The following is a 26073-nucleotide window of genomic DNA, read 5'->3' on the forward strand; positions in this document are numbered from 1 at the left end:
AAACAAGGCCCTTTATTTATAATAAAACAAGCATTTCATAACTTGATTAATGCATCTTCTTCTACTATAAAAGAACAAATTGGAAACAAAAATTAGTGCAAAAGTAGTAATACATTTAAAAGGGTGAAACGAATGAGGGCTGGGCAGCATGGTGGCACAATCGCCTCACAGCAAGAAGGTTGTTGGTTTGAGCCCCGGCTGGGTCAGTTGGCATTTCTGTGTGGAGTTTGCATGTTCTCTCAGTGTTCGTGTGGGTTTCCACTGGGTGCTCGGGTTTCCCCCCAAAAAATGTCCAAAGAAATGCAGTACAGGTGAATTGGGTAAGCAAAACTGGCCGTAGTGTATGTATGTGAATGAGTGTTTTCCGGTGTTGGGTTGCAGCTGGATGGGCATCCGCTGTGTAAAACATATGCTGGATAAGTTGGCAGTTGATTCCGCTGTGGCGACCCCTGATTAATAAAGGGACTAAGCCGAAAAGAAAATGAATGAATGAGGTCTTCGCTCTTCTCTATGAAATTCCCATAAACACAAACACGCGCTCGCGCACATCCACATGCAAATAGCAGGATTGTAATACAGCCTGTGTGAGTTCTGCTTGACTATTTTAATATTGTTTCCATCTTGGGGATTATTCTCTCTTCGGCAGAGAGACCAGTGCAGGAGTGCTGCAGTACTCACAGTATACCCTGCTGCTCTCAACAAGATTAGAGACCCTGCACTTTGACTCCCAATCCTGCTCTCTTCATGGTGTCTAACCACTTGGCGCCCCACCGCTCACAGTCATAGCATACGGCTAACATTAAAGTCCCATCGCCCCCTGACTTATTTATTTGTGATACAAGCATTCTGCTCATCCAACACCTGCAGGAAGAAATCTGTAGTGCATTAACGGGCCAGAAATACTGTATACACACTGAAAATGAATATGCAATGCAACAATAGTTCATTTTTCTTTAATTTATGACAAAATAATAATTATCCATTCAACAACCACCTGATGTGATTTGGCAAAGGATGACCGATGTTTGTGAAATAGACTAATAACTGGAAGTTCATCAGGATAGCTGTTACATGTACTCTTGTGGCATACAGTATGCTTTAGTCTGATGGTGTTGAATAGTAAATTCTATATCAATATTGCATCAAATTACTCTGTTATTGCCTATTTAGTTTAGCAAAACACAGAGCTAAAGCTATTAAACCCTGTTTGACAGTCAATACATTATTCACAGTACTTCATAAACATATATAAACTTCCTTTATTCTCCATAGAGAATTTATTCCACATCAGGATTTCAATGTGCTTCAAGATGACTAGCGCAGCTTATGTTAGAGACCACAAATCTGTCCAATGTCCATGAAAATAAAGCAGCAACCAACAACAAAAAAGAGCACATCCCTAAAAAAGGATGCCAATATGCATCCTAAAATAGAGACTATTGGACAAAGTACAGTTTTACTTCTGAAACTGGTCTGGCTTTAAGAGTCATTTGTGTATTCAGCAGGCCCACCATGGCCTACTGGTATTCCTCACCTTTGGCACTGGATACAACCACTCAACCAGTCTCACCGCTGAGTTCTAACTGCGCTTTTTAGCCCGGAAGCCAAAGGCTGGATTGGTGGATCGCTGGATGGAAGTGGTGGAGGGACGTGGGGACGAGCTTTCGCGCCTGCTTGAGTTGGATGCTGCAGCTGGTGCTTCTGTTGATGACGGTTTGAGACTGGATCCCAAGATGGAAGAGGCCTTGCTGTAGCTTTTTGTGCTTGGCTGAGCAGAGGGTTTGTTACCTGTGTGGGACTGCGGAGATAAGACACTCTCATTCATTTTATACTGTAAGTGCAACACTATTGAAAAGAGCTGCATGCTGATGCTGGAGAAGGGTTGTCTTGGCACCATCTAGTGGCGGTTTAGAGAACAACAAGATTGTTTTTTTTTACTTATGCTATAAAACAGCAAGGATTTTTATTATTTTTTATTTAATTTTTTTTGCATACCTTTTTGTGAGAGACAAAAACATTTCCCTGAACACAAATATTTTAGAAAATCAAATGCAAAGCAGTTGGAAGCTCAATAAAGTGAGTGACTGACCTGTGTGGTGGATGAATTAAGAGTGCTGCAGGCCTTTGTACTAGACACACTCTTCTTAATGCCGTTAGATGATGAGGCTGATAGTTTTTTCTTCAGAGGCTATGGGAATTAAATATAGACCAGATAGGTTTGAGAGACTTTAGTTTTTCAAGAAACCTAGTCCACATTGGTGCTATCTTAGTATTTGTTATCATACTTAACAAGTGCAGCCTTCTGTCTGCTTACATTCAGAAAGACCAAACCCTACAAAACGTTTTGCCCAACTGTTTGCTAGCTTTACAATCAAACAATATCTGGTCCTGAATAAATTCTGACAAAATTGACACCATAAACTTTGTTTATTAAGCTCAAATAAGGCCAAGCATTTAAGTAATACAATACACAAAGATGTGTTCTTTTGTTAATATTGTGACCTAAAGGTTGTTGTTAGCTGTTAACATTTTGTATTTAAAATTTCTAGTGTTGAGTGCTTTGGTGTTTTTATAAAATGGTCACAACATGTAAGGATTATTACGCTTTTTATTAATACTTTTTGTTCTTCTTCATCTTATTATTATTATTATAATTATTATTATTATTATTATTATTATTATAATTATTATTATTATTATTATTATTATTATTATTATTATTATTTTAAATCCGTCTTTTTTTCTTTGCATTTCATCACTGCCCTAACATGTTCCTAATCTAGCTTTCTAATGTCGTATCAGAAAAAATGTAGTTTGATATTTTGTAGACATTGATTTATGTCTTTTTTTTTTACATAAAAATGCAAGTTTAACATTGATTTTTCCATGTGTGATATAATTTGCTACTTTTCTCGTGACAAATAATTTATTTTATTAGGTATATATTCTATTCACAAATGTAAATTTTTTCATCATTACCTAAGTTGCAGAATTTTCTGTGTGAATTAAATTGTTTAATTGCTACTTTACAAAATGTTTACAGCAAAAAAGTGTTAAAACTGTGTAAATATTTTTAAATATTATTTAATTTGATAGTTTGTAATTTATTTTTTTATTATAAATTGTTCTTGTTTATTATGGTACTTGATGTCATCCATTGTTATAGTTAATATGATTGTATTATTAAAACACAAAAAAATTATAAATATATATATCAATTTTCCATTGTCAGTACAATACAGTTGCAATGTATGACGTATGGTTCACACAGAAGTCACAGAGGTAGTTTTGTCCTGTGGCAAATTACAGTGACCAACAAGGTCAGGAATTTTTGACCCATGTCTAAACAACAAATATCACACAGGTCTTCTCTATGTATACATTTTAAGACACAAATATTCATTCAAAAGTAAAGTTTAATGCTCATTAATTGGCACACTATAGCTACTTATTGAATTGTGCAGTAATACACAGCAAATGGAGGGTTTCTGCAGGTTTCACCAAGATAAATGTAAGACTTTTTAAGACATTAGAATACAATTTTAGACTTATACAGGGTTAAATGTTGAGGATTTTTTTTCGAATATCCCAGTTAGGAAAGATTTTCACTAGCTCTGTCAAAAATGATCAAAATGTAATATATTTAATAATACAATTATAATAAATATATATTTTATTAATTTTCTAATATATCCATTCACAAACCCTATAACCCTTACCAAGAATAAAACAAAACATAGCTGCCAATTAATTCAGTCCACAATAATAATAATTTAAAAATAAAAAAATATAGGTCAGGTCAGTCTACTGAGCAGTAATCAAATTTTTTATTGAGATGAATTTTTGGTGATTGTATGGGTGGTAATGGTCAGATTGGGTAGCTATACATCAGGGGTCTCAATCTCAAATCGGAGGGGGGCCATTTTAGTGACCGCCAATTCATAGGAGGGCCGCTTTAACATTCAAGCACAAGAAAAAAGTGGAAACCTGATGTAATTGATCAGAATCAGAATCAGAATCAGAATCAGAAAGAGCTTTATTGCCAGGTATGTTCACACATACTAGGAATTTGTTTTCGTGACAGAGCTTCTACAGTGCAACAGGATTACAGAGACAGGACAAAAAACAGATAATAAATATATTTTAAAAAATAGAAGTAAGTAGTGAGTGCAAATATACAGATTGACAAGTGTATGTACATGTTTATTACTATATACAACGTTATATGTGCAACTGTTATGTGCAAATTGGCATGTAAAGTGTGTTGTTAAATAAGTGTATATGTGTATAAAAGTGTATAGCAAGTAGTGATGTTGGTTCCACAATTATTATCATCAAGTGTTCATGAGATGGATTGCCTGAGGGAAGAAACTGTTTCTGTGTCGGGCTGTTCTGGTGCGCAGTGCTCTGTAGCGTCGACCAGAAGGTAAAAGTTCAAAGAGGCAGTGTGCTGGGTGTGAGGGGTCCAGAGTGATTTTGGCAGCCCTCCTGCTCGCTCTGGATAAGTACAGTTCTTGGGGAGTAGGAAGGGTTGTATCAGTGATTCGCTCAGCAGTCCGAACTATTCGACGTAGTCTTTGGAGGTCGTATTTAGTAGCTGAGCTAAACCAGACAGTTATTGATGTGCAGATGACTGATTCAATGATGGAGGTGTAGAACTGTTTCAGCAGCTCCTTTGGGAGGTTAAACTTCCTCAGCTGACGAAGAAAGTACAGCCTCTGTTGAGCTTTTTTGACAATGGAGTCAATGTGAGTGTCCCACTTCAGGTCCTGAGAGATGGTGGTGCCCAGGAACCTGAATGACTCCACTGCTGCCACAATGCTGTCCATGATGCTCAGTGGGGGGAGAGCAGGGGGGTTTCTCCTGAAGTCCACTATCATCTCCACTGTTTTGAGCGTGTTGAGCTCCAGGTTGTTGTGGCTACACCAGACAGCCAACTCCTTAACCTCCTGTCTGTAAGCAGACTCGTCACCGTCCTGAATAAGGCCGATAAGTGTGGTGTCGTCTGCAAACTTCAAGAGCTTCACAGAGGAGTCTTTTGATGTGCAGTCATTCGTGTACAGGGAGAAGAGCAGTGGGGAGAGGACACACCCCTGGGGGGCGCCAGTGCTGATTGTGCGGATGCTAGATGAGAATTTTCCCAGCTTCACCAGCTGCTGCCTGTCCGTTAGGAAGCTGTTGATCCAATGACAGACAGAGGTGGGCACAGAGAGCTGAGTTAATTTGGGCAGGAGAAGTTTTGGGATGATGGTGTTAAACGCCGAGCTGAAGTCAACAAACAAGATCCTCACATAGGTCCCTGGTCTGTCTAGGTGTTGCAGAGCATAATGCAGTCCCATATTTACTGCATCATCCACAGACCTGTTTGCTCTGTAGGCAAACTGAAGAGAGTCCAGTGAGGGTTCAGTGATGTCCTTCAGGTGGGCCAGCATCAGTTTTTCAAAGGACTTCATGACCACAGATGTTAGCGCCACCGGTCTGTAGTCATTTAGTCCTGTAAGTTTGGGTTTCTTTGGGATGGGGATGATGGTAGAGCGTTTGAGGCAGGAGGGCACTTCACACAGCTCCAGTGATCTGTTGAAGATCAGGGTGAAGATGGGGGCCAGTTGGTCAGCACAGGATTTTAAACAGGCTGGTGTTATAAAATCTGGGCCTGGTGCTTTTTTCCTCTTCTGTTTCCGGAAGACCTGGCGCACCTCATCTTCGTCAAACTGTAGGGCAGGTATGAGGGAGGCGGGGGGTGGTGGAGGTGTTAATGGTGGCGTGAAGAGCAGTTCAGAGTGGGTGTGGGGGGTTTTCTCAAATCGGCAGTAAAACTCATTCAGGTCGTTTGCAAGTCGTTCATTGTCTACAGTGCTGGGGGATGGTGTCTTGTAGTTCGTGATGTTTTTCAGACTTTTCCACACAGATGCTGAGTCGCTGGAAGAGAACTGACTCCTTAGTTTCTCAGAATAGTTCCTTTTTGCGACTCTGATCTCCTTTTCCAGTGTGTATTTGGCCTGCTTATACAAGGCCCTATCCCCATTCCTGTAAGCAACCTCCTTGGCCTGACGTAGCTGTCTGAGTTTTACAGTGAACCATGGTTTGTCATTGTTGTATGTGAGTTGAGTCCTGGTAGGAATGCACACGTCTTCACAGAAACTGATATAAGATGTTACAGTCTCTGTGAGCTCATCCAGATCGTTTGCAGCAGCTTCAAAAACACTCCAGTCAGTGAGGTCGAAACAGGCTTGTAGATCCCGCTCTGTTTCGTTAGTCCATCTTTTCACAGATCTTAATACAGGTTTGGCTGTTTTCAGTTTCTGCCTGTAGGTTGGAATGAGATGAATCAAACAATGGTCAGAGTGTCCCAAAGCTGCTCGTTGGACGGAGCGGTATGCATCCTTTATTGTAGTATAACAGTGATCCAGTATATTTCTGTCTCTTGTGGGACATGTAACATGCTGTCTATATTTTGGCAGTTCACGGGACAGTTTTGCTTTGTTAAAATCCCCGAGAATGATTAAAACAGAGTCCGGATGTTGTTGCTCTAACACCGTGATCTGATCAGCTAGTTTCTGTATCGCCATGCTCGCGTGCGCGAGCGGAGGAATGTAAACACTGACGAGGATGAACGAGCAGAACTCGCGCGGGGAGTAAAAAGGCTTACAGTTAATAAACAGTGCTTCGAGATCTGGACAGCACATCTTCTTCAAAACTGTTACATCTGTACACCACCTTTCATTGATGTAAAAGCACGTCCCGCCACCGCGTGATTTCCGCGTTGATTCTTCGTCGCGATCCGCTCTGAACAGCTGATAGCCCGGTAGGTGAAGCGCGTTGTCCGGTATGGTGTCGTTCAGCCAGGTTTCCGTGAAACACAGAGCAGCTGAATGCAGAAAATCCCTGTTTGTCTGAGAGAGCAGAATGAGTTCGTCTATTTTGTTGGGTAGAGAGCGGAGATTTGCTAGATGAATGCTAGGCAGCGCGGTCCGAAATCCGCGTTGTCTGAGTTTCACCAGCGCGCCTGCACGCTTTCCTAGTCTGCGCGCTTGTAAGCGTTTGAGTAGCACCGCGGCTCCGCCGACTACAATGTCCAACAGAACATCAGATAAATCCAGGTATGGAAAAACATTCGGTGGTGTATGTGCCCGAATGTCCAACAATTCGTCTCTGGTGAAACTAATTGTAGGATAATGACTCGAGACAGGACAAACTAACAAAAACACAAACACTACTGCAGAGTACGACACGGAGGCTGCCATCGCCATCGGCGCCATCTTGGAGTTTCAGACATTCAGAGTATCAAAGCTCCTTCTTTTAGTTTCTTGTTGTACAAAGAGAGGAACAGTATGCATATATTCACATTTACTTTAACATGTTCAATTCAGCCAGCAGTAAAATTTTACTAATGCACATTTTTAATACAAATCTTAATATGCATATTAGGAAAATCTATTAATGAGACCATTTGAATTAATTATTTGCAAAATGATCATATGTATATCACCAGCATAATGTGTAAGCCACGGTGTTTGTACAACAAAAATACAGGGGGTATAAAACTGATTATAATCAAATGACCCTTGAATATTTACAAAAATAGAGCTTTAGTAAAAATAGAGCACTTATGGACATATATTTCAATGTTTAAATCAGCCGCAGAAATAATCTGCATGTGTGTTACTGAGAGAAAATGAAAGTTACCTGAATATACCGTACAGTACTTTAAATGTGACTATTAGTGACTATACAAGAATGACAGAGATTTAATCTCTATATTTTCACGTCAGTTGCGGGCCGGATAGAGGAGGAGGGGGGGCGGCAAATGGCCCGCGGGCTGGCAGTTTGAGACCCCTGCTATACATATATATACATAAAAATATGTAAGATGACCTACAATGCAATATTTGAGTAGATTTAAGACGTTTTAAGGCCTAAAATTTTACTTTAGAGATTTTAGACATTTTAAGACTTTTTAAGACCACCTGGATACCCTGAAATTGAAACTGCATCACAACGTTTACTTTTTTTTTTTTACAACTGAAAGACAGACATGAAAGACTGCCCTAATTAGGAAATCATATTTTCCCATAATCTGGCCTGAACGGTACTGTTAACAGCAGAATGTTTTTAATGGCTGATCATACTGAAATGCTTGGTCATTGCAGTCTAAAAATAACTAGTATGAGCTATCTTTGAACGGCAATATCCTTTTTGTAAATTACCTGAACAATTTGTTTTGTTTTATTACCTTCTTGTTTGGGGTAGAGGGTTTGCTGCTGTTGCTGCTGTCTGTGACGTCCTCTGAAGTAGCTGGGGTTACTGAGAGTTCTTGAGATGTTCTCGGCCCTGACCCTTTGTCCTGAGAGGAGGAAAGAGAGAGGCTGTGCAGTCCCTCGCTCATCTCCCCAATCTCCTCGTCCTCTGGAGCGTTCCGGAACTGACGCATCATCTCTAAGACGTTTGTACGTGTAACAGCGGTTGAGGTGTCTCCCTTTGAACACACAAGAGTTTCATTCTTTCTGACAGGCTTCTCATTTAGTCATCCATCAAACTGAAAAGGGCTAATTAGCTGTTTTCTGAATCTATAATATTCATGACCTCATTTTAACAGAGGAAAAGAGTAATGAAGTTCTCTTACTGAAATCCAAGGGTTATCTAGCAGCTCATTGGCTGTGATGCGGTGAGCTGGGTCAACCTTCAACAAACACCGGATTACATTTCTGGCTGCAAGACAGAACAGACAGAAGTTACCTCACTTGCTAGACTGCAATAATAATGCAACGCTCTGGATATTAGATGCGATTATAACCTGCATCACTAATGGTGTTCCACACAGGGCCAGAGAAGGCGAGGTCTCCTTTCATGATCATCTCAGAAAGCCTCTCCTTAGAGCTAGATACAAAAGGAGGCTCTCCACACAACCTGAACAAACACATTTTATACACATTTTAAGATTAAATGTGTGCGTGAGAAGAAAAAAATAAACAGCGAAGATCTTCTTACAGCATGTACATGATCACGCCGATGCTCCACAAGTCACACTGTTGGCTATACTGGTGACCGTTAACCACCTCAGGAGCTGAAAGGAAAGTTCATGTGTCAATAATGAAAGATGTTTGAGGCTGGTGTAATGTTTGATATCTGATGCGTGACGTGCTTGACAGCGTTCAGCCTCTACTCCTTCTCAAATGTTAACAGCTCCACATCACTTAAATTAGGTCATCTCCTCCTTACTGCTCATTTTAATCAGCCTTTCGTTCAATTTATTAACACCCCACCCCCATAGTAACTCATCAAATCACGAGTAAATGGAACATGTAAATGTATGCGTTACTGTATGTGAATTACCCATGTAGATAGGTGTCCCGCAGGTGGCCTGCAACATGTTTTCACTGCCTACACCACCTTTCTGCACAGAGAGTCCGAAATCTGTGACCTGGGAAGAGAGAGTCTTTGTTATGTTTCTCGCAATCTAATCAGAAAACACAGAATGTAGTGTAGTGGTGTAGCTACCCACATAGCTCAATTTCTCTGGCCCAGCTCTGGCCCACACAATCTGGTTTTGCTTGGCCCACATGCTGCAGTGAATTACGGTACATGACTGGACCAAGTCTGGCTTCCAGGTGAGGGCCAAACATGAACCATATTTGGGTCAAGTCTCAGCCAAGTTAATAACTCATAACTGGGCCTGAACTGGACCAGATGGGTTGGTGTGTATTGATTGCAATGAAATTGATAAAACATTAAGCATTGCGCTTTAGGCACACAATTGGTGTGCTTTTTCTCAAAGCGACCTGACTGGTAGAAATTTTTTCTTTACTCATAAATAATTTTAATGTATTTTAAATGTGGGTCACTTACGTGGCCCACATATCGATTTTTAACATCTGGGCCACATACTACATATTACATCTGATCCAAATCTTGTGTGCCGCCTTAAAGACGGTGCAACCTCTGCAAAACCTGGACCGTGTTTGGCCCACATGCTGTGTGCCAGTGCCGGATGAATGCCTACTGTGCCAGCTTTATGCCAAATCTGGGCCAGAATTCTTTGCTACCTGGGTAGTTACAAGTAGCTCAGCTAATACAAGATATTGATTGGAAAAGAACATGGCTTCTTCCATATAAATATGTAATCCCAAACAAAGCAAAGGAAATTCATTTTAAAATTCTACACAAAATATACCTGGTCAACTCATTTATCTCAAAATGCATTGATATTGCAGATGGATACTTCTTCTTTCTGTCAGGAAAGTAAGGAAACTTTGACTCACATGTTTTTTTACATGTAAAACAAAAGTTTCGGTTGGATTTACATAATTATTCAAATAAGTCACAACTATTGAAACAACTCTTCAACTTCAAAGATATTATTTTCTATTGGTCAAATCACAAAAATAAAAATGAAGAATATATATTTTAAGATAATAAGGCTTGTTTGGCATGCTGTCGCGGGAGAGAGCCTTCAGCTTATGAGGTCCTCGAGCCTTGGACTCCCTCCCATTAGCAGGGTGAGAGGGGAGTTTGAGTTCAGTTAGATCTCGATGAACTCCCCTGACTTATTTCAGGCTAATGACAGATATAGGGATGGCTAAGGAGAGATATACGGCTTGACTATGGTGTCAATTTCGTATGTTCAATTTACAAAGGTTGCATGCTTTTTGGACTGTGATAGGAAACCGGAGAACCCAGGGAAAACGAGCAAACTCCGTACAGAAATGTCTGCTGGCTTATTAGGGACTTTAACCAGAAACATTTTTTGCTGTAAGGCAACAGTGCTAATCATGTAATGGCCGTATCGCCCATCTAGAAAGGAGGGGGAGTAGGGGTGGGTGGGGGTGATTCTTCAAGACGAAGATACTAACATAAGAAACTCTGGTTATTTATAGTGAGTTAGAAATTGTCTCATTGGTAAATCAATCGTAAGCTGATGCGGGACCAGCCGTGAACAATCATAAGCACGTGATCCTCTCAAAATTAGTTTATTAATTATCCACAAACCCAAAAAAAATGCCAATCTCTTAATTGAGATTCCTTGCTTAAAGCTATGTTTATCTAGCAACAAAAAATCTGAAAGTTAATAGAAACTTATGGAAATATCATGCTTCCAGTAAGTTCATTGTTCTTATCACTTTGTACACTGAAAAAAAATATTCAAAGATGATTCCTTGGATTTACTCTTTTTTTTTTTAAGTTAAGTGGTTGTAAACAATTTATTTGGGCTGAATATAAACAAACAAATTAAGTTGAACATTACTAAATTTAATTTGTTTGTTTGAATTCAACACATAAAAAATGTTTGCACCAATTTTACAGACATAATTTTTTCAGTGTAATTGTAAGTACTTGTATTACAGTTTCTCACAGATTACTTCCTGATTTATATTGTACATTTCTTCTTTTCTAAATGAAAGTTTTCACTAAAAACTACTAGCTTAGTTATAGTACATTTTAACTTGACATTAACTCAGCTACCTGTAAAACAATGTATATTTTTCAACTACTTTTTCCAGCAAGTAGCGTGACAACAGCTACAATCCATTTAGTGAACCTGCAATGGTTTGAAGCAGCACAGCGTCATCTTACAAGATCACATACTACAATAGTGTATTATGGCCATCTATTGGTAAATCATACATCTCAAGGCTTTACATTTCTTTTATTTATTATTAATTTATTACTCTTATTTTGTTTTTCAAGTAACAACAGTTAAAATTCAATGCATAAAGTATTTTAACATTTGGCAATTAGCTAAGAACATTGTGTGAAGGCTTCATTAAATTTTCATACTAAATCGAAGCCATGTTACTGTTTTGAGAAAATGCTAAATCTAAGTAAATTACAATTTTATTGCAATGCTACAGTTTTGCAGGTTTGTACTTTGACCCTTGACATTTTGAGAAATTGGAAAACTGTATAATAACATTAACCTTTGACATTATGATTGTATTGCAGTTTTAGGTACAAAATATTTTACTCCAAATTAATGTTTATTCATGTTTTGTGAAAATAATAGCTTCAATGTGACTAGTTACATTTAAGAAGTTACTTGTTGTGTAGCTACGGTCTCTACTTTTTTGGAAGTGTACAGTAATCAGTGGTGTAAAGTAAAAAATTACAAATACACAATTTACTGTAATTAAGTAGTTTTTATCAGCATTCAATTCATGTTAATTTATATAGCGCTTTTACAATGTAGACTTTGACAAAGCAGCTTAACATAGAAGTTCTAGTAAATTGAAACTATGTTAGTCCAGTTTTTAGGAATTGTAATTTACTAAGTAGTTTTAAAAATATGTACTTATACTTTCCCTTAAGTACATTTTTAGTGCTGTATTGGTACTTTTACCCCACTATTTTCCTTCAACCTACAGTCACTACTTTTTTTTTCTTGTGTCTGGGAATTGGCTAAAGTAAATTAATCAGATTCTTGTCCATCCAAATCTCACATAAAAAGTAAATTGCATCATACTGAACAACCGCAAGACATTGGCGCTTCACAAATGCAACAAACTGTTTGGAAGCAGTATAAGTGTGCAAAAAGATGTCTAAATTCTTTACACACATTGATTGAGAGACATTACAGACCGCATGTCACTGATGAGAAGATGGATGTTGAGAAGGAGGACTGAAACCACCAAATGCCTTTAAGCAATTACTAATGCATTACAGAATGATACGCTTACACATCCGTGCACAAATTTCTACCACTGACAGTAACTTATCTACTTTTCCAGATGAGTAGCTTGTAGTTATCAAACTACAGTTTCAGAATGTTCTAGCTTCCCCAACACTGCTTAAATGTTTCTTTCGTTCTTTCCTTGATACTTTTCATCATTGGACTCTGATCTAGTGGAATATTGAAAGTAATGAGCTGCAGACACGCTTCACTGTATCTCTTTTACTTCTAGATCTCAATTAAAATATTTACGGCCCAAACGGTCTTCTAAAAAGCAGCCAGTACACTGACTCACACACACAGACTATGTGCTCCTGAGCCATATGAATAATATATATGAGGAGTGTATATCGTTTCATTGGTGCGTCAGGGGCGGGCAGGATTAATATCCAGGAGAGATGACCACCTTCTGCCAGATAAAAGCTTTTAATACAGTGCCAGGACAGCGCTGTCTTTGGGCCCCCGTTCTACTCTGATTTATAACACAGCGCTGCCCTAATTCAACCCTCCGCTCCAGGTAGCGGCTTCAGTCGGATCCCGTCAACGCTCTATTCTGCTCCACGCTGTGCCCCGGCTGGTAATTTGTCTCAGAAAAGCCACTTGTGATTCATTTTCTTTGAGAATGTGATATAAAAGGAGGTAGGCAGGAGGTCTGGTGTAATGAGACAGTATTTAAAAAGCAGTTAAAAGGTTTGGGCAAAGAGGACAGTGGGAGAACTAAACAACAGACGAGAATGTCCAGAGGTCCCGCCGTGTTTGAATGCCATCCCACATGCCTGCGTAGAAGTTTTTAACCATCTCGCTCACCTTGATATTGACCATATCATTATCGTTGCCTTGGTGACAGCTCTTCACGAGAATGTTTTCCAGTTTGAGGTCACGATGAACAATGTCTGAGAGAGAGAAAGAGGAAGCAGAGCAAGGGAGAAATGGGTTTGTATTTATTCACAGTGGCAAAACGTAAGGCGCTGGAATTGTAAGAGTTTTAAATAAGCTTTAATGACCAATTCAAATGAATTGTTTTGCTCAGTTCCCTTTAAACTGCAGTTCACAATGTGAACCCAGCATTCCTCGTCCTCCCACAACACATCATGACTCTTCATTACTGCTTCGCACGTTAACTGCACATACTTAAATAGAAATGTGAAAATAATCAAATTATAATCAGCGCGTGAGGCTAATATACTGCAATCTCATAAAACACTCCAGTCCTATATACACATTGCAAGTGGCATCATTAGCTGCTCTAGACGTAAGGCACACCAGCACTCGGGGACTGTTGAAAAACACACCTATTAATCAGTATTCCTCCCCTGCTCGTTGTTAATGACTCATTAGCCCCATGTAATGGTGTCTCATTGCCAAGCAACGTCCTAAATTACCTCTAACTGCAGATTTCACAAGAAGGGGAGAAAAAGAGAAAAAAAACGCCATCTTCAAATAAACCCCTCAGACTCAATTAAAATAGGCTGATATTTTGTCTGACAGTTGTTCATTATTATCTCATTATTAAAACAAGCCAGATTATCCGTAATGACAGAGAAACTTAATGTGAATGCAATCATCGGAGCGATTACTGGATGTGGAGAGAACAAAGGAGTCCAGGCTGTCGCATGTGACTCAACAAAGATGTTTTCAAACTTTTGCATTGTCATTTTTAATTCACAGCACACATCCCTCTAAATGTACTGGCACTGAGATAAGTAACAACAGGCAAGGAATCATCAACACCTTTCTGAAAACTCAACCAAAGGCTTGTGAAGCCTGATTTATACTTTTGCCTGGCGCCGCATCGTGGACCTCCGCTGACTGCTCGCGCACCTTATGAAACAGACAAGGCTTTTATACTTGACTCGTTCGCCATTGTGATATTCTTTAAAATAACAGGGGGTGGTAAAAAGAAACTGACCGTAAAATCAGATGGATAAACAGAGAAGTAGGAAGTTTCTGGAACTACGTCATATCATTAATATTATTAAAGATTTTTTAACTTATTATTTTTATCATTTTTATAAATTATTTTAATGATTGTACAGATTTTTTAACCATTCAAGATTATTTTAAACCAAACTTTGATGCATCACTTGCTTTTGTACATATTTTGGACAGTTTTACCAATTAAAGTTTATTAAAACATGAATGACAACAGAACATGGGGGTTGCTCTACAAATAATTTTTTTTATTATAGCAAGAATAAAAGCCAAAAAATATACACTTACTAAAAAATATTTATTTAGCCCACTCAACAATTCACACATTACTGTCTGGCTAGTTTGTCCTCTACTTATAAACTAAAACGGCAATAATGGTCCAACATTTCTGACCGTTATCAACAATGAAAGCCTAAAAACAGGGCATCAGTATATTGTAAAAATAGTTTATTGATAAGTTCAAATATTCCTATTTGATAATAGTTATCAAAGAAATAATTTGTTACTTCATTTTAGTTTTGTAACTATTAAATGGTTTTAAATTCAAAGTTGTAATATATACATCAGTGTAAAACCTTTGAATGGTGGAAAAACATATTTCTGTAATATTAAAACCACCTCGGTCTCCATTTTAGCCTCTCTTTTTGGTTTTAACTAATTTATCCCTCAGGTTTTTCCAAACTTTTACAAAAACTTTCCTCCTTTCTCACCACTGTTGCAATTTCTAGCCAAGAATTATTGGTCATCTTGTTACCCCTATGATCACGCATGGATGGATCATAAAGGCGTCTATACAGGCATACCTGTTTCATGTTCAACTTAAATGAAATGCAGTGCCGTGCGAACTGTTCGCTCGAGTCTCGAAAAATTTTGTGTGCTCCGCCAGCCGAAATCGTGTAGCACAAACCCAAAGCGAGCCTCCACAAACACAGAGATTACGTCACATTTGCCGCGCACACTCAAATGAACTAGCGAACGTGCCAGCCCCTTTCAACGACAAGATAATATTTGTTACTATAAAGGTAAACCCGATATACCAGAGAACTACATTATTAACTTTTTTATTTTGTATGGAAAATATTTTATATCACAAACAAAAATTTTCAAATTCACAGGTCTTTTTCACATTTTTTATCGAAATTTATGTTTTTATTAAATCTCTTAGACTGGTTGAAAACAAGAAAAGTGATAGATTCTTGGATTATTATGACAATTACTTTGAAAATATCACGAATACATAAGTCCTTCTTTCCTCTTGCTGTATTTGTGTTACTTATGTATCTCTGTATTCTCGTTTTTCTTTTTTTTACTGTTTTAATCATTCATTCATTTTCTTAATCTGGGGTCGCCACAGCGGAATAAACCGCCAATTTATCCAGCATATGTTCTTCCAGCTGCAACCCATCACTGGGAAACAGCCATACACACTCACTCACACACAAACATTACGGTCAATTTTTTGCATACCCAATTCACCTATACCACATGTCTTTGGACTTGTGAGGGAAATCGGAGCACCCGGAGTAAACCCACGCGAACACGGGGAGAACATACAAATTCCACACCGAAATGCCAGCTAACCCAGCCGAAGCTTGAACCAGCAACCTTCTTGCTGTGAGGCGATTGTGCTACCCACTGCGCCACCGCGTCGCCAACTGTTTTAGATGTGTTTATAATATTATTTAGCCTGATCTGTTAAGTTATTATCATTGTTACTATTTTTGTCTTTTTATGTAAGATCGGATTTTGTATGTTTGTTATTGAAGTCAATAAAAAATAAAAAATGCTAGCAAATGCGTCGATTATAAACCAGGATTGAAAGGTATCTACTGATGAGTGTGGAGGGTTTTTGCGAGCGTCACCTTTTTTGTGCAAATAAACAAGAGCTTCTGATAAGCTTTTGATGATGTGTCTGGTCTCCTCCTCAGTGAAGTGCTTGTTCTTCTGCAGGAGATCCTTTAGATCGCCTCCTTCACATAGCTCGGTCACGAGGTACATCCTCTGGAGAGGAGCACACAAACGTACACTTCTCATTTCTGACATCGAACCAGAAACCTTGCATACACAAATTATGACACAAAAGGCGCTTGATGTTTTTGCTTTCACCTTTGGTGTCTCAAAGACTTCCTCCAAATGTATGATGTGCTCGTGTTTCACTTGTTTCATGATGCTGACTTCTCTTTCCAGATGTTTGACACCAGAAGTGCCTGCCTGTGTGGAAACAAAGCATGACACTTAACCCGTCCTTGAAGACCATGCGAGAGGCTCTCCATCCATCACCTCTGTCAACAGGTGAAACATGACAAGCAAACACTTACCTTCTCTTTGTTCACCTTCTTAATTGCCCACTTCCTCTGCGTCTCGATGTGAGTGGCTTCGCAGACAACGCCAAAGCTGCCTTGACCTAATTTCCTCCCAAAGGAATAGATTTTCTGGGTATCCAAATAAAGAGGCCTGCATTAGGTGAAGTATTACATACGCACTCCTTCTCCTTTAGTGACAGTAAACAACGCTCCGGCTCTGACTAATGGGGACAGAATGAGGGTGGGTTTGTTTTTCAGCTTCTCTATACTCCATTAAGTTGAGACCTGAATCCTTAAAGTGGAACTTAATTTTCAAGTTTGCCAGTCTCTGGAGTTTGGGAGAATATAGTATTTCTAATCAAGTTACAAATGATTAAGTTGCTGCAGCAGTTCATTCAATCTCAGGTCTAATTAACTTGATCATTATCTCTGCGCATGCAAGGCTGAGCACTGCCTGCTGCGGATTTGGCAAAGACAGCAGTCAGAAACCTCTTGAGAGGGCGAGGGCAATCAACAGCATAAAGAGGTGTAATTTCCCTCCAGGCCTGACGAGGGCGCTAGCAGATTGCAGAGAGGTCAAGCTGGGGCATGCAAGGTCTTGGCTCTGGTGTAAGATAGAAGTGACCCTTTGGCACTGATTTTAAAAAGAGGACTTCTGATAGGTAAAAAAAAATAATGACTTCAGCGCAGCAAGAAGAAAACATTTAAGGGAAAATAGGTTGTGAATGAGTGCTCTCTACCTGTATGCTGGATTCATCCTCAATACGAGTGTGGGGCACTTTCTTCTCTGCACTGTTTGCACGTGTCCACTGACAAGCCATTTTCTTTTCCGCTCCAGGAACATTTGTATGTGTCATCTAGAGGTGAGATAAATCTATTTAGTCATTTGCACATACTGAGAAATAACATACTAAAAAATGTCCATAAAACCGGTGACTGAATGAATCTTTTCACAGAGAAATGATTTGTCAAGACATTTATTCTATATTTAAAAAGCACAAAAATCATAAATCATAAAAAGCACAGTAGTTATTATAATACTCGTTTTAGTATTTATTTTAATATTTAAATAATTGTTAATTGTTCATTCCTTTCCAATTTCCATCCAATTTTGTCCTTTTATTCATCAGGATTCGCCACAGCGGAATGAACTGCCAACTTATCCAGCATATGTTTTATACAGGGGATGTCCTTCCAGGTTTAATTATTTTCAACTCATTTATTTTTTTAAAGAGACCCTATTATGCATTATAAAAGGGTTATATTTTGGTTTCGGGGGGTCTCCAACAACAGGCTGATATGCATGCAGGGTCAAAAAATACTTTTAATGTCTTAAAATATGCATTTATTTTGACCCAATTATCCCAAAGACTCCCATGTGATTTGTTTAGTGATTCATTTGTTCCCAAACCCCTCCTTTGCGTGAGGCTAATCCGCGGTGATTGGTCCGAGGGCCCAATCTGTAGTGATTGGTCAGTTGGGTTCAGCACGATACAGAGAAATGCCCACCATGGTTATGAAGTAACACAAAGAATGTGTGAGCCCAATGCAGGAATGCAATAAAGCAATGCAGTTAAACACCAGCATATTACTCTACTCTTAAACCTAACCACAAGTAATAACAACAACAACACACATTTAGTATTAATCAACACAGTGGCAAAAGTTACTATTTTAAAAATTGGCCGAGCTGTATGTGTGAGGAACAGCTGATGGTGGCCATAGCAAAGGCAAATGGCAGAGGATCGTGAGTTCAGAAACGCATTAAAATCGGTAAAGAAAGAAGCACACATTGCGTTTTCAACGTGGTTTTGGGCCCGATATGTGTATAGCCATAAAGATTTAACCTGAGAGATACAGAACAAGCACTTATCTATAATAGACAAGTGATTACAAGCCGTGCAGAGCGATTACAAGTTACAAAACACTATTGAATATATATTTTGCAAACTACAGAAAACGAGGAAATTATTTTATTCACACTTACATGTTATGATCTGGAGGAAGAAGAAACTGGTCCATATGAACTGCAACAATTACTGACAAAGTCCCTGTCAAAGTCTGACAAAGTCCCATACATAATAGTCTCTGCTGCAAGTTCCTTTAATAGCAAACGGCCGACGAATCCCGCATTGCAGCGTAGGTTATTATATCAAAAATCTGAAAAATGACAGGAACAAACATAGCACAGGGCTGGCTATACTGGAGCATTGTTGTGAAAATGAACTTTAACCCTTTAATCCCCACAGCCGAATCTCCATCTGTCAGTGATCATCATCTTCATGTCATGATCAGTCCAGAGATCCCCCATGCTCTGCTAGTGTCTGAAGAAAAAGGCGCGATCATGTTTTACCGTATCCAACACTACATATTTGGTGATGAACCGTATCGCAGTGATGCGTTCAGACAAAAGATCCGAACCTAACATGATTCATTTATTTGACTCTGAGTCGACTCTTTTGTTAAAGAATCAATAGTTTTAAACATTGTTCACTTTCAGATTTAAACCTCAGCCGGATGTTTTCATTCACTTTGAGCTGTAACACTGCAAGTACTGTAAGGTCATTTTCAAAAAACCCATAATAGGGGCTCTTTAATCATCTAATTTGATTGTTTGTTCTAACTTTTATTTATTTTAATAATAATTAATACTAAAACACTTATGTCTAAGAAGTAATTTGTAAAGAATTAGAATAAAAAGAAAAACAGAAAAATAATAAAAAAATGTTTACAGAGATCGACAAATGCCTGTACAGTAAAGCTTATATGAAAAGCCTACATTAGACACAGCTTGGGCACATATTATGATAATTCATTCATAACTGCAGACAAGTATTTCCTCTCATTTAGAATAGTAAAGATTTATCAACATAGAAACGCTAAAGTGTATCTGTACCCGGCAAACTTTCCTGTGCATGCATGTGTGTAATTATTCTAAAAAGCTTGTATACTGTATTAAACAATAAATTGTAAACGTTCAAATAAGATTTCTCATCAAATATTCATGTTTCTTAAGTGTATGCCATCGCATATATGCATACCAGTCTCTGTAACCCCTTCACCTGCCGCTCTCCAATTCAATTCACTTCTCACTTTAAAAGAAAGTGTGTAAAGTCTCCACACCAACATTAAGTACAATTTACTCAGCTTTAAAACGATCTCCAGAGTCAAATTAAACGTAAAGCAATTATGGTGTGATGAGTGGGAGCGGCGAAGTGGATCCGCCACACAGACAAGAGATTAAATATTAATGAGGAAGCAGTGTCTTTAACCTCTCCTCTCTCAGTGGCATTATCAAATCTCGCTGACAGGTCCTCTCATAACGGCACCATTGCTCTCCTATTGCTGACCATCTATCTGCTAAACAAAATGATTCTGGACACTCCTAATAGCTCAGTTAGACTTATGGGATAAGAGTGGCAGAGGTCAAAGTAACAAAATGGGGTTCCCTCGGAACAGGCCTAGGAAATTGGGAAAGGACATTACAGCTTAACTCAGAAACTGTCTTGCAGTTTTGACTTCTGCAAATGCAGTGTATAAAGAATTGGAAAGCAAAATGTTGCTGAACATGTGCTTTGTTAGTAGAAAGGAATTGTGTACTCCACTTCAAAAAAAACTCTTCAACTTCAAAAAGTGAGTGGCATTGATGAAAAGGTGCATCAGCATTTCACTGGTTTGAGTCGGTTAAAACAACTGCAAAACTCAGATATGCTGAACTTAACAATAGCTGAGTGAGCCAAAACTAAAATCGAGCCATAAAGGACATAAAAAGGCCAATTTCAACATCAGAGAGCTGAACAATTTATTGAAAGCACTCTCTTTATGCTTAATACTAAATATTGATTAACATTATTTTTTTTGTGCTGTTGAAAGGATATGTGTTGCTGAGGTCTGAGGACAAATTAAAATGCATTACCTGCAATTTACACCTGCATGCATTCATTTTAATGAGACTTTATGGCTTTGTATCCAACACAGGCTCATTGTGAAAACGTACCCCTATATAAATTTCTTAGGAGTGCACATTACTGGCCCATTTCCACTAGGCATGTACTGGTATATGATTTTGATGATATGATAACCTTGGATAAAATATCACTGTTTGCCGGTATTGTGATTACTGCTCTAAAATATATTCTTTTTAAATGTCTGGGTAAAAAACTAAACTTTTCCCCATTTGAACACAATATATTTTATTTTGAGAAACATTTAGGATATTTTGGAGCAGTAAACATGTCAGACTAAATAATTCAGATGGCTGCCAATTGAATAGCCCTGCGGTACGGTATGGGACGGTACAAATATGGTACAGTAAGGTTCGGTTCGGTACGCTTTTTATGGCCATTTCTAGTGTCAAAAGGTACCAGAATGTGAACCGTATTTAGTCCTTATTTGGGTTCAAAAACATGCAACATATAGCCAATAAGGTGATGATAATAGTTAAACATGGCAGTTTCTTCATGGTTTAGGCTGCTGAACGAATCATTTGCTCCTTTGTACACTTTCAGTAGGGTACCTAGCACAACAAAAGGGTACCAAAAGGCGGGGCAAGACATGCAGCTGAAAGCTATTGGTTTACAGAGAATCGTCACCAGCGCATACACAAGCAGGAGAATGAAAACAAAGGAACCGCCATTTTTAAATACACAGCTGAGACATTACACCATAATAATATATACATATAATAACAAGTTATGGTTGACCCGAGCACAAACAAACCTTGTCGTCATCTTGATGAACAGCCACAAACCCAAGAAGAAGAGCAGAATCTACCCTGTGCCCCGTAGTTGTTTACAAGGTCGTCTAAAGCGCAAGTGGTTTCCCTTTCTCGTGTGCGCACGTCAATATTTTAAATAACAAACTTCTTGAGCTGATGATAATAACATGCACGTGACTCTGACATCCGATCCTTTCAGAAAGGGACAAACGCGAGAGTGACCAGCAAAAAACAAAGGAGAAGTCAGAAAAAACAAAGGAGCAAATGATTCGTTCAGCAACCCAAACCATGAAGAAACTGCCATGTTTAAGTATTATCATCACCATATCGGCTATATGTTGCATGTTTTTGAACCCAAATAAGGACTAAATGTATGTTGTGTGTAGTTTTTCTGTGATTGGTACTATGTCGGAGATTGTAAGGGGCTTCATACTGTATATGTTACATTTATTTATTTATTTCATATAATTGCAGACATTACAGTAGGCTATTTCGCACTATCATTGATCTGCTTATAATCAAATACTGTTCATAGAAAAGCTAGTAATGAACATTTATACACAAGTATTTATGTGTGTAAAGCATCTGTTTTGTGAGAAGTGCTTCTCGTATGATATGTGAATGACCCGTACAGCTTTACTGTAGACATTTCCTCGAGCGAGAATGACGATGACTGAAACTTTCTGCCATACACCATGCCCACTAAAAGGGTACCATTTGTACCCTTTTGGCAGTGGAACGCAAGCCTGATAAAGGTGACCCGTACCGATCCGTACCATACTGTACTGAACCACTCAGTGGAAATGGGTCATTTGTAGCCAGAGCAACGTATGCCTGCATTTCGTCTTTAAAACGATCAATATGGGGCGGTATAACACCGCCGCCGGCTTCTGTTTCTTTTCACGCTACCAGCAGACCAATTACCTCCGTGTGGACGGCTTTTCCGCAGTTACCAGTAGCTCACCGCAAACGTTGGTGGACTTGAGATGCAGAGAGGAGTTGACAGCAATAACGAAGTTTGAGTCCAGTGAAGAATGGTTCCAGAAAGCAGGTAAAACAAAAACAAAAGGCAAAAAATAATATAAACAAGTAAAAGACAGGATGAGAACGTTGTGAGATCTGAAAACGTGGTAAAAATGAAGTGACCTCGAGGGCTTTTCTTTTTCTGAATTGCTTTTGAAAACACTATCGATTGGGTTTAGGGAAGGGGGTGGGTGGAGATATCGGTCAGTTGGTCAGTCAGTCAGTCAAACAGTCAGTCGACAGCGGCCTCTGGTGGATTTATGCGAGAACAGCAAGCGCGAATGTCACTCGTGATAAAAACAATGTGGGTGGGATGTATTTTGCCCTCTCTAGAAACGTATATAGGGGTACATATCAATAAAGAGCCTGGATTGTTTGTATCTGATGATAACAAAGGCAACAGCATGCATCATGTCAGGGTGTTTGCATTTTCCACCATGTTTTGTGTCTTTAAGCTTTCAGATTTTTATATTTGCAAGCTAACTACAGTCAGAAGCTAAACATCTTTTCAATGAGGAGAATAGTGAGCACACGTGTACCCAAGCAAACGCAAACAGCAGAGACACATTTTATAGGCCTTGCAGAATACATAATCAGCTAAAAACTAATCCACGGACCTCCCAGATTTCTGGAAGCACTCAAAGGAAAGTAATTATGGCAGATAGTATGTCCACAATTGATCCTCCTGCATTTTTCATTTTCTTGGCCATAACAGTTAAAACCCCATTAGTGCTTGTTTACTGATTGTTCATGGACTAAAATGTTGGTTGTTTCCCCTGACTGTGGGAGATGCTGTGTCTCTGGCTTGAGCCCAAATTAAACGTGACACTGGTATGATGTCTGAACACACAAAGATAATACAGGGCCTGGATAGAGTTCCCTTCTTCTTCATTTTTTTCTCTGTATCACATCCAATTGCCTTCCTACTTTCTCTCATGCTGTGTGTCTCTCTCTACTTTTCTTGTTTCCTTCTGTTTTAATGAATCGAAAATTTTATTTCAAATTATGTCTTTTTACAAATTATTTAGGCTTAGTTCATACATTTTGTGGTTGATCTTTTAGATGAGTATTTTCTATAAGTAAAATATTTAAATAAGGATGTTCCAGCAGAGTTGAGGACACAGGAAAGTTAAAGCAATATTATTTTATTTGTAACATTTTGGCTATTTTTTATTGAAAAAAAAGAAGGAACACTTTTGAATATTTCGTAATTGCCTGTTTTTCATAATAGAATAGCAAATTGCAATATTAATTTAAATAAAATTCAAGGTTATTTTTACTATTCATAAAAAAATTAAAGTAATGAGTGTAATGTTCATTCTAATCTACTATGACAAATGTGTTGGGGATGTGACAATGTACTGCATGACAAGAATAACTGAAATTATTTTTAATGAATACCTAACTTGATTAATTGTAGAGGCCAGGCATTTGTAATATTTTGTTAAACCATTGATGACTCATTAAAACATTTAAGACATTCCAAAAGGATGGCGTAGTTTAGTCGCAAATGGGTCGGCTGTATTACGAAGGATGCTGTTTGTTAAATTCCATTCAATCTGAGCTACACAAAGCAAACTGAGGTCAAAACTTGTGTAATGCATTGCTCTCCTGCTCCACTCCTACTAAAGATTTTACTCTTCTCATCTGCAGCTTAATTATTCATTGACATGTGCCTTTGATGAAAAATGATAAACGTCAAAGTCTTAATGAAGCTTGGAATTACATTACCAAGTGATAGAGTGCCTTGCTTGTCTAGACTGCTTACACTATTGGAGTCATTTAACCTCATAATAATCATTTACCTGAGTGCGTCACCTCACCATACAACATAATGTTTTGCTGTTCAACATGAAGTGTACTGTAAGTTTGTAATGACCACTTGATATAGTCCAACCAAAAAAAGCTACAAAAGTTCTAGATCTCTATCAATGACTGACATAAAAATGGTTTGTTTTAAAAATCATAATCAAGATGACTTGACTTGTATGTTTTGAAAGACATATGGGTATGTATTCCACTTAGGCATGGGATGATAACTGGTTTTAAGGTTTACCGTGGCTTAGAAAAATCAAGGTTTTAACAATGTAACATTTTTTGTTACTGCTCCTACATTGTGTCATTTTTTTACAACTATTGTATTTAGTTTTAAATATTTAATCCAAAATATTTAAATGTTTCTTAAAATAAAATATATTGTGTTAAATGGGAGAAAAAGTTGTTTCGTATGCAGACACACCACAATACTGTGAAACCGTGATCATACCATGATATTTTAATCCAAGGTTATCATACCGTTAGAATCTTATACTGGTCCATGGCTATGAATAATATCAAAAATTCAAGACAAACTCATTCTTCTAAGACAAAATAAAATAATCAGAAAGTGATTTTGCACAGAGGATGATAGTGGTTTGAATTATTCTGGTAAATTATTTACATCAGATCAGTTATATAATCAGAATTGGATTGTGAACAATGATCATTACTTTAATCTCAAACTGAAGTAATTTTATAGTTTTAAGGTTTATGAAACTGACTAGTTACTGGGCCCAGATCTCAGAACACTGATGGCATTTCTGAAATTAGCAAAAGTGTTCTTGAGTCTTGCCTATATCAGAATGTTGAAACTATAAGAGAGATATTATATTCTTGTTCTGCCCATTGCTATGGTTATCACTCTGTCAATCATTATATTATCATTATTGTATTTGGCCACTAGTTCTCTTAGCAGCATGAAAAACAAAACATTTCATTATATTTTAAATGGACTGTATATAGCCCAGAAATTATACATCTTTAGCCCCTTTATCATTAATGAACCTCGACGCCTTATTAACATGGGAGGATTCGTGAACGTGCAAAACTGCACTGAATGTAAACTGGCATTTGGAGAAATAAGTGGATTTTGTCTAACTAAAACACTGACCACCACTGTGGTCAAGTGCTCAACTGTGCAAAATCTTATTGTAAACAGAAAACTCTGACGGTCCAGAGACAAAATTTGTTTCACTAATCCTACATACTACAATACATACATGCTTTTTCAGAGAGGAAAAGTTTTCAAGACTGATTTATTCAAAACAAAAGATTACTTTACTATCATAATACATGTCATTATTATTCTAACAAGTAAGTTATCAGAGGTTGCCACAGCAGAATGAACTGCCAATTACTCTGCAATATGTTTTACCAGCGGATGCCCTTCCAGCCACAAGCCAGCACTAAAAGTACAACCCTCAGTGCTGGGAAACTGTTAAAGAGGCCAGCAGGGAGTGCTCACCCTGCAGTCTGTGTGTGTCCTAATGCCCCAGCATAGTGATAGAGATATTATACTGTTCAGTAAGCGCCACCCTTCAGGATCAGATGTTAAACTGAGGTCCTGATTCTGTGGTCATGAAAAATCCCATGATATTCTTCGGAAAGAGTAGGGG

At 38.3% G+C, this 26073-nt stretch overlaps 1 protein-coding gene across 1 annotated transcript in view; it reads right to left on the reverse strand.

Annotated features, from left to right (window-relative positions):
* Positions 1-947: 947 nt before the first annotated feature.
* Positions 948-26073, reverse strand: part of stk33 (serine/threonine kinase 33) — a 30960-nt gene continuing 5834 nt past the window's right edge. The window contains exons 2-13 of the mRNA XM_056461471.1: positions 17640-17756; positions 16915-17028; positions 16703-16807; positions 16459-16597; positions 13472-13557; positions 9334-9421; positions 8989-9064; positions 8795-8907; positions 8624-8709; positions 8234-8476; positions 2090-2188; positions 948-1798 (exon numbers count right to left, since the gene is read on the reverse strand). Of these exons, the coding sequence (XP_056317446.1) occupies positions 1580-1798; positions 2090-2188; positions 8234-8476; positions 8624-8709; positions 8795-8907; positions 8989-9064; positions 9334-9421; positions 13472-13557; positions 16459-16597; positions 16703-16807; positions 16915-17028; positions 17640-17756 (1485 nt within the window). The 3' untranslated portion in view covers positions 948-1579. The remainder of the gene's footprint in view (positions 1799-2089; positions 2189-8233; positions 8477-8623; positions 8710-8794; positions 8908-8988; positions 9065-9333; positions 9422-13471; positions 13558-16458; positions 16598-16702; positions 16808-16914; positions 17029-17639; positions 17757-26073) is intronic.

This window comes from Danio aesculapii, chromosome 7, assembly GCF_903798145.1.
Source record: "Danio aesculapii chromosome 7, fDanAes4.1, whole genome shotgun sequence".
NCBI classification, from domain to species: Eukaryota; Metazoa; Chordata; class Actinopteri; order Cypriniformes; family Danionidae; genus Danio; species Danio aesculapii.